Source organism: Sardina pilchardus, chromosome 1, assembly GCF_963854185.1.
Source record: "Sardina pilchardus chromosome 1, fSarPil1.1, whole genome shotgun sequence".
In the NCBI taxonomy this organism is placed as follows: Eukaryota; Metazoa; Chordata; class Actinopteri; order Clupeiformes; family Clupeidae; genus Sardina; species Sardina pilchardus.
The window spans coordinates 31,784,928-31,794,777 of NC_084994.1; the positions used below are offsets into that span (position 1 = coordinate 31,784,928).

At 42.1% G+C, this 9,850-nt stretch overlaps 1 protein-coding gene across 1 annotated transcript in view; it reads left to right on the forward strand.

Moving 5' to 3' along the window:
- The window catches only part of LOC134088303 (ADP-ribosylation factor-binding protein GGA3-like), an 18,801-nt gene extending 9,154 nt beyond the window's left edge, over positions 1–9,647 (forward strand). Inside the window, exons 10-17 of the mRNA XM_062542244.1 lie at positions 1,326–1,439; positions 1,759–1,926; positions 2,795–2,859; positions 3,402–3,535; positions 3,898–4,034; positions 4,327–4,496; positions 6,040–6,150; positions 8,671–9,647. Of these exons, the coding sequence (XP_062398228.1) occupies positions 1,326–1,439; positions 1,759–1,926; positions 2,795–2,859; positions 3,402–3,535; positions 3,898–4,034; positions 4,327–4,496; positions 6,040–6,150; positions 8,671–8,781 (1,010 nt within the window). The 3' untranslated portion in view covers positions 8,782–9,647. The remainder of the gene's footprint in view (positions 1–1,325; positions 1,440–1,758; positions 1,927–2,794; positions 2,860–3,401; positions 3,536–3,897; positions 4,035–4,326; positions 4,497–6,039; positions 6,151–8,670) is intronic.
- Positions 9,648–9,850: the final 203 nt, after the last annotated feature.

Here is a 9,850-nt window from a genome sequence, read left to right on the forward strand (position 1 = left end):
ACTGTATACAGTAGCACCCATCAGATACAAGAGTCAGCACAGTCTGTTCAGATTAGTTTTTTGAAGCATTATATTGCCGTTTGCTTTTGACCCTCGCTGTGCACTCTATAAGGAACACTCTGTACTAATAATAGGTAGGGTGTTTGCTTTCAAAACAACCTCAGTTCCACGTGGCTTGGATTCCATAAGATGTTGCCAATATTCCCTTTTGAGATTCTGGTCCATGTTGACGTGATCTCGCGAGTCCTGTAGATTTGTCAGCTGCGCGTTCACGTTTAGTTGCAAGTCTCCGGTCCTGCCACAGTTGCGGTTCCCTGCTGCTGTCGCCTGTCCGCCTCAAAACTGTGGTGAGTCAGAGAAGCATCTCTCAGCTCACTGTGCTGTGCATTCAGAGAGATCACAGTCAGTCAGCTGTACATTCAGATTCCGATGCTTTTCTGCTCACCACAATAATAACAGAGAGAGTGGTTATCTGAATTACTAGTCTTTCTGTTGTGGGCTCGAAACCAGTCTGGACATTCTCCGTTTGACCTCGCCGAGGTTGAGTCAGCATCACCAAGTTGTTTCCGTCCACAGCAGGAATGGTGTTCTCACACAATTCTGTGAATTTCTCACACAATTCTGTGAATTTCTTGCACAATTCTATGAATTTCTGAGTCAAATCTAGAGACTGATATGAAGGAAGGTCTGTGAAGGAAATCAGCAGTTATGCTCTATCTAGCCCATCCAGTGTCAGCCTTAGCACCAACCATCATGCCACGGTCAAAATCAATGAGATCACATTTCACAATCCTCATTCGGATGATTGATTGATAGATAGATAGATAGATAGATAGATAGATAGATACTTTATTGATCCCCAAGGGGAAATTCAAGGTGATGTGAATGTGATGTGAATGTTAACTGTAGCTAACGACCAGGGATTGGCACAATTTTACGGATCGCTCAATGAGTGCATGCGATATTTAGAAATAAGACAATATTCAGAAGCTGCCATGTAAACAGTATTTTCTGATTGCCTTAACCCGAATAATCATCGTTGTCTGTCTGTCATGTGTACACCTTAATAATATTATAACGTCCCAAGGAGTTTTGGAGCAGAAGCAGAAGCTTTTACACAATCAGCTGTCTTGTAATAACCAAACTATGCAGTATTGCATGTAAACGGTAGATATGAATGAAACATTCTATCAACAATTCATGTAAACCCCATAATTGCAATAGTCATACTCTGGATGAAGTCCATGCAGATGAAGTAAATGCTTATACATGTATATATCTATAATGTGTTTCTGATATATTGTTGTGGTTTACCTCTGCTCCAGCTTTAATTCTGCAGGCCAACGACAAGCTGACTTCTGTGGTTAACCTCTACAAAGAGACGGTAGAAAAACAGGAAGTGAACTGCAATGGAGGCACGGGGCCGTCTGTTGACGCAGGTGCACTACAAGTCATCTCAGTCAAACATTCAGTCAGTCTGTGCAATACACCGTCATCAACAGATCATTATTTACATAGAGAAATGTATACATTATCTACACATATGTAAATATATATACAGGAATACTGTATATGATATCAACTTGTATCATCTGGCATTGCTAGTTGACAATAATCAACATGCAAAATGAATACAAAATAATTCTTAAAATGTTATTCAAAGTGTATAAATATACTAGTGTGGAAGAAAAAAGCTATGTTAAGACAAATGCATGAGCTAATTGTTTTTTTTAATTATTATTTATTATTATTATATAGTTTCAGAGCCTGCCAGCCCAATCAGGAGCTACCATCTTATTGATTTCTGTGCTTTTGAGGGGTCACAACCAAATTCGTCAGCATCGCCGGCTGACTCCTCTCCTAATCACAGAGCCTCAGAGGACTCCAATGCCCTCCTGATTTTTGACGATGACATGGTGTCTCTGGGTATTGCCTGCCTCCTTACGTGATTTGTCATGATTTCTCACACGACAGAGAATAATTATGCACATTAAAGGTACACTATGCAGGTTCAGGTATTTTTTGGGGACTGTTAGCTCCCTTTAAATTTGCCTTCTTCTCGTGGCTTGTTCCTCCTGTACACAATGAAAATGTTTTCATTGCGGAGGTGAATGATTAGCAACAGGCCTCCTTACATGATTTCTCACGATTTCTCACACCATAGAGAATAATATGCACATTAAAGGTACACTATGCGGGTTCAAGTATTTTTGGCAACTATAGAGCTCCCTCTAGATTCGCAATATATTTATATTTTACTCTGCCATTGTAAATAGCCTACTTGTCATGACTTGTTCCTCCTGTACATAATGACAATGTTGTTGTCGTGGAGATGAATGATTAGCAAGAGGTGAAAACTCCTTTTGGCCAAGATACTGTTTCACGATTCTTGGGAGATGATTCGGGGGCGCTGTTCTTGAACTTGCATGGCTGGTTCTCTTGTTAGCAACTCGCTACATCTATGCTGTATGGCTATGCTAGGTGAACGATTCCCCTATTACAAGTTTGTTTACCATCAAATTGGCTTCATAAACGTTACGTTAAAGTGAATATCTTGCATAGTGTACCTTTCACCTCACTGTGATAATTAGAAAATCAGCCAGAGTTGTGATCAATGATTTAGAGATTCATTCAAAAAAGTAACAATTATTTCTTAAAAAAAAAAAAGAATCTCAATCACCCAACACATTATCTACTGATGCATTTATGTGTTCTCTGTATTAATCAGTGGAGCTCCTTGTAGCTTTATGGTGCCAGTGCAGAAAGCACTAACCTCAACGTCTGTCTGTTTCAGGGGTTGCAAGCCCCTCCCCCTCTCCGATGAGTCCCTCCAGGTCCTACTTTGAGGAGCTCATCGAGGTAAGATCCACTTGCCGGCTTCATGTGGTTCCTTCTTGTTGACAAGTCAAAGGCATGAATTACATTACGATAACAATTGAAATTAAATCGAAAGGGCATGCATGAGTAACTTGTGAAAGGTGCTATATAAATACAACTTTTACTATTACTTCTCCTTGGCCGGGTTTCCCAAATTCGTTAAGAAGCTCTTAAGTGCTAAGAACTTCTTAGGAGCGTTCTTAGAACGTTCTTAGAGCGCTCCTAAGAAGTTCTTAACACTTAGGAGCTTCTTAACGAATCTGGGAAACCCGGCCCTTGTTGGGGATATCCAGTGTGACGGGAGCATTACCGTCATAACTTCCGGACTATTAGCCGCGGCTTACACATTGATTTTGGAAAAATGTTTTAGCTATGAGGTTAATACACGGGGGCAGATAATACGGTATTAATATGGTTTTGTTTCTTTTAACTTGCATAAAACTGCCCTTTGGCCTATACACAATGCAACTAATACATGGGAAAGTACTGTATGATATGACTTCCACTGTGATTGTCTATCTCAGCTGGAGGATATTGTCAGGAGTCCAGAGCGACCAGCCAAGGACACTGGACTGCAGCAGAGGGCTAATGGAACAGATCCCGTCCTCATTGCAAGGGGCTGTGGACTGAACTCCACAACCCAGAATGGGTCATCAGGGTAGGGAGATCTGGAATATACTGTATATGATATCTGATATCATTGAAAGAGATCAGGGGTGCGTTCAAGTTAACGAACATAGGCGAATGTTTGCGAACAATTGCAAACAGTCTGAGGAGGTAGTGCTCCGCAAACGTGAGTGTGATGAAGGCAACAATGCAATTACCGTTAGAATGGAATGTTAGCACCAACTCGTTCATAAGTAACTGTTCAAAGAAAACATGTTCACCACAAACGTTTGCCACTGTTTGCCAAATTTGAATGCACCTCTGGAGTATGATATGACAGTCAAGTGGTCATTGGTTGTTGGACATTTCCGCTCATATTATATATATATATATTATTATGTTATATTATATTAGGGCAGCTATCCAACCCAGGCCTGCGCTGGGTAACCTGGGTAACCTGGGCAACCAGAATCAACCCTCTGTGATGTCACAGCCTCCACTGGACAAGTCGCTGACGGACATCTTTGTGTCTTTAGATTCTGTGAAACCAAGTGAGTCCAATAAAGGCATGCATGTAGGAATGCGATGGATGTGTGGATGGATGGATGGATGAATGGATTGTTGGATGGATGAATGGATTGATGGATGGATAAATGGATGAATCGACTGATGGATGGATGAATGGATTGATGGATGGATGAATGGATTGATTGATGGATGAATGAGTGGATGGATGGATGGGTGAATGAGTGGATGGATGAGTAAATGGATGGGTGAGTAGGTAAATGAATGAATGAAGTACTGCAATTGTTTGTGTACCTCACCTCTCCCTCACCTGCGTAGGCCGGCTGGAGCCAATCACCGTGTACGACCGCTGGGGGGTCCACGTGTGCCTGCACTTCTGCCGGGACAGCCCCCCCACACGCCCAGACATCGCCGTGGTGATCGTCTCCACGGTGAACACTTCAGCGCTGCCCATATCAGACGTCCAGTTCCAGGTTGCCGTCCCAAAGGTATCAGCTGACGACGTTAACGTAGATACGATTATTCTGTGCCCTTATTAACTTCTATTTCATTATTCTCCGCTACGCATATGCACTTATTATATCTACACATGAATGCTAAATTTGATTGATGGATAACGAAGAAATATTTTTATTCTGCATTGTTAGGTCACTACTGATCTGCCTTGTTCCCTTCGTGTTCATCCTTTATTTAGTCATTTCATACATGCGTGCGTCATCATTTTTTTGTTACATTAGATCTGATTCATCACTTTAGATCTAATTCATGATACTGATGCTGAAACATTGAATTCCACTAAATTGAATAGCTCTCTCTCTCCATCTCTCTCTCTCTCTCTCTCTGTGTGTGAAAATCATTCATCAGTGACTACGTTCTTCCCTGTGCCAATCCATTGTGTGTGTATGTGTCTCTGACTCATGTGCGGTCAACTGCTGTTGTGAGTCAGCATGGTCTGGTCTGGTCTGGTCTGGCTGTCGTCCCATACTGATGACTCATCGTGTCAATATCACAATGAGTAGTGATGGGACGGCCCCTCTTTCTCACCTCCTCTCTCTCTACTCCACTAAGACCAGAGTAGTGGTTATTTAGAGGACTCCTCTTCTCACCTCCTTCTCTACCCTCACTAAGACCAGAGTAGTGGATATTTAGAGGACTCCTCTCTCTCTACTCCACTAAGACCAGAATTAGCCTATTTCACAAGATGTCACCACTGTGTAAACTAACTTCCTCTGGAACAGCTCAGTCTATAGGAAAGACAGAAACAGGAAGATGTTTTACCCTGCATCATCTGCATCATTAACATCAACTAGGCCAGACACCTGGACACTGTTAAATTGGCTCATAGTGGATATTTAGAGGACTCTTCTCTTTCTCACCTCCTCCTCTACCTCCACTAAGACCAGAGTAGTGGATATTTAGAGGACTCTTCTTTCTCCTCCTTTTCCAGCTCTAGTTCTGATACGGTTGAAAAAGGCACTCTCTTATTAACGTCATGCGTTAATGATTCATGGTAGTCAGGCATGGGGGTTAAAGATACTGACAAAGTTCTTTGGTTTCAATTGCAGATTTTGTAAGTGTGGAGATTTGGTTATTTTGACATATTTTTGCATAATGTTCTCATAATTTTTTTGTGTAAAAGTGTTTTTTCTATGAGTTTGTGCAGCATGACAGTTATCTGTTGTGAATTGATTTGATTTTTTTTTTTTTGCTTTATGTGTTTTTCACGTTATTGTTTTTGATTTGTTCAGCTTCCCCATATTCTGTGGCATGTGTCAGCAGCTCATTGATTCTCCCCCTCATCATGCAGTGATCCAGCGTCTTTTCATGACTTCCTCATTTCACTAAATCACCAACGTCTTCTGTTCGTCAGTTTACTCCGTAGCCAAACTTACAGCCCACCACCCTCCCAAACGCCTCGCATCTCTGTTCCCTCTCTCTCTCTCTTCCACTGCAGAGTATGGTAACTAGACATGGTGTTTGACATGTCGCCCACATTGACTGTTCTCTTTCTCTCTCTCTCTCCCACTCCAGAGTATGGTGGTGAAGCTGCAGCCGGCCACAGGGAAGGACCTGCCCCCGTACAACCCTCTGTTGCCCCCGGCCTCCATCTCACAGATCCTGCTGCTGGCCAACCCTCAGAGGGTAAGACTGCCGCTACGTCCACAACACCCACAACTACACCCTACGGCCTGCCCTGTCCTCCTGAAGGAAGTGAGGTGCATTTGCACGCGGTGGAGACGTGTGGTTGTGATTGCCGCACGGTCCCAATTCTTGAGAGGCACACGACATCCCCCACACAACCCCCACATTGCATGCCACGTTGATGATGCAACTCTCGTCATGCTCTGCGTGACAGACGCAGGACTAGACAAGGCCTATCAGTCTAGTCTACTAGTGTGTGTGTGTGTGTGTGTGTGTGTGTGTGTGTGTGTGTGTGTAGCTATAAATGAGATGGGTAGCCTGTATTTAGTAGACATTTTCATCATAAAGCAACACAGACAGGAAATGAACCTGTGTTGCACAGTCATCATTGGGTACTGTTATCTTTGCTCCAACACGATCGCTATGTGTATGAGCTAGATAATGCAGTATTGCAATATATGTGCGAGCCAGATGTATAATGCAATATGTATGTGTGAGCCAGATGTACAGTATATTGCAATATATGTGCGAGCCAGATGTATAATGCAATATGTATGTGTGAGCCAGATGTACAGTATATTGCAATATATGTGTGAGCCAGATGTATATTGCAATATATGTGCGAGCCAGATGTACAGTTAAGCCCAAAATTATTAGCCCCCCTGAAATTTTGGAACATTACTCTAAAATTCTCCCTAAATTTTTCATCCCTGATCAAATTTTAAAAATCAAACATTCGCCAGTGTTATTATGTAGAATCTGGTGCATTTTGGAGTGTTAATATATTATTAGGAATGCTTAATCTCAAATTGTGTGAAAAGTGGAGTGGTCAAAATTAATAGCCCCCATGTGATTGTTTTTGCTTTTAAACACACACGACCAACCTGTCACCTTTCAAGCCCCACCTTTGCAGTTAGTTAATGTCCAGACAACACCTGAACACCCAACCAGCATTGATTGTTTACCTAATGACTTCAAGGAACAGGCCTACAGGCACTTGAACACCTGTCTGAGAGGGGACTGCCTTTACAGGCATACTGAAGAGAAAGGAAATCTGTCTGGACCTCAGAAAGAACATCATTGAGGCCTATAATATGGAGAAAGGCTATACTGTAATTTCTAGATGCTTCACAGTCTGTAGAACAGCCGTGCAAGGCATCATTACAAAGTACAAAGAGTTCCAAGTTTGTGCATAACAAACCTAAGTGTGGATGAAAATGCTAAATATCTCAATCTAGAGAGAAAAATCATCAGGGATGTTAGCAAGCAACCTTGCACATCTGCCAAAATGATAGTTGCTGACCTTGAGACCTCTGGGGTTAAAGTCTTGAGGAAGACAGTAGCGAGGGATTTTTATTGTGGAGGCCTCCAAGGTCATCGGCTGAGAAAAACCTCTTACTCCAAAAGGGGCACTTTAAAGTCAGACTGAACTTTGCCCATGCACATTTAAAAGCTAAAAATGAGTTTTGGAAAACTGTCCTTTGGTCTGATGACATTAAACTGGAGCTGTTTGGGCACATGGATGTTGCCTATGTTTGGCGAAAAAAGGGAAGGCCTACAACCATAAAAATACAGTTCCCACAGTGAAGCATGGTGGTAGGAGCATCTTGTTATGGGGCTGTTTTGCTGTCTCAGGCACAGGGAGCCTTGTTTGGGTGCATGGGATCATGAAAAAGAAAGATTATGTTGACCTTTTGAGGGATAACATCAAGACGCCTGCTCTTAGTCTAGGCTTAGGTCACCACCAGGTCCTTCAGCATGATAATAACCCAAAGCATAGTGAAGAGTGGTCTAAAACGCCCTAAAGAATACCAAAATCAAGGTGCTGGAATAGCCTACACAGAGACCAGACCTCAACCCCATTGAGAATCTGTGGCACGTGCTTAAAGCAAGAGTCCATACAAGAAAACCATGCAGTTTGAACGAGCTGGAGCTAAAGAGTGCTTAAGAGATATGTGCCAGCCTAGTAAAAGACTATTCAAAGAAGTTGTTGTCAGTTGAAGCAAAGAAAGGCTACACTATTGACTATTAATGGTCTGGGGGCTAATAATTTTGAACATGTAATTTTTTGCTTTTCTTGTCACAAATCAGAGCATGAGTAAACAATGATCATCAAACTTTGTGGGCAAACCGTCTCTGCGCTTCTGTAATCATATAAACTAGGCACATTTTTGGAAATGGTCATTTTCATGTATAAACAAAGGATTATGTCTGAATTCATAAGGGGGGCTAATAATTTTGGGCTTAACTGTATATTGCAATACATGTGTTCACAGATTCAGCTGGTCTTATTGAGCTGTGATGTAAAGTACAGTATAGCTTTCAATTCGTCTAATTTAGCCAATCATACATTATGTGTCCTGTGGACATACAGTATAATGTGAAAGAGGAATTACTCTTTAAAGCCATTGCTTTATTTACTAGACATTTGAAGTTGAGTTGTTACATGTTTTCTGTATTAATACGTTTATTACGACATACTGAAGAACTGATGTGAGATTTCTGTGCATGTCGTTGTAGACTCCGGTACGCCTGAGGTACAAACTGACCCTCAAACACGGTGATGAGATGATCAACGAGCCGGGCGAGATAGACCACTTCCCTGAGTGGCACTCCTTGACCAGGTCTTGACCACCACCACTGGGCAGTGGGGAGAGCAGGAGACTGAGGGGGAGCAGATAACAGGACCCCGATAACAGACGGAATGCTGCTGGCAAACAAAATGTGTGTGTGTGTGTGTGTGTGTGTGTGTGTGTGTGTGTGTGTGTGTGTGTGTGTGTGTGTGTGTGTGTGTGTGTGTGTGTGTGTGTGTGTGTGTGTGTGTGTGTGTGTGTGTGTGTGTGTGTGTGTGTGCGTGTGCGTGTGCGTGCGTGTCGAGAGGCAGGGTATGGAATGGTACACTCTTCGTAAAAAAGGTGCTATATAGAACCAAAAAACATGCTTCATATATGGCACCCCTAAATGGTTCTTTAAACCATTTTGAAGGGTCCGTCAAAGGAACCCCTAAGGGTTCTTTAAAGCCTGCATGGTTCTACAGTATATAGCACCACAGAGTGTAGTATTTGAAATGATTTTGTCCGAAGGAAATAAGATTAATACCAAGTGTGTGCGTGCACATGTGCGTGTGTGTGTGTGTGTGTTTGTGTAAAGGAAATTTGTGGTGGTTGGTTGTTGTGTGAAGCCATAGAGATTTAACGCCAAAAACAATGTGTGTTAGTTTATTTCTCAGGCGTGTTGCTGTGCATTATCGACAATCTCACTGTGCCAAGCCATTTTTAAAAAAAATAGTTCCTGCATTTTCCCGAAGGACAACAGAGGTACCTGCCTTAGACTTTTGCTTTTATTCAAGAGCATTTTTTTTAACATGGCTGACATCTTTGCACTGCAGTCATTCTATTTATTTAGCCAAGGTTGTGTTTTTATGTAACTGCTGTCACTAAAGTTGTTTTTGTTGCTAAAATGATTTAGACATGGCGTGTTTTTTTTTTTTTGGGGGGGGGGGGGGGGTGTTGTTTCTTGGCAGATTATTGCAGACTTAGTCTTATGCACTGGTATCCATAGAAACAAATGAGAAGTCCTATTGAAACATCATCAGGTCTTTGTGCAGTAGTCTAGACAGTGACGTTGCCATGGAGTTGCTTAAAGGTGCACTAAGTAATTTTGTTGCCAAAAATGCTTCTGGATTTACAATAGAGATGAT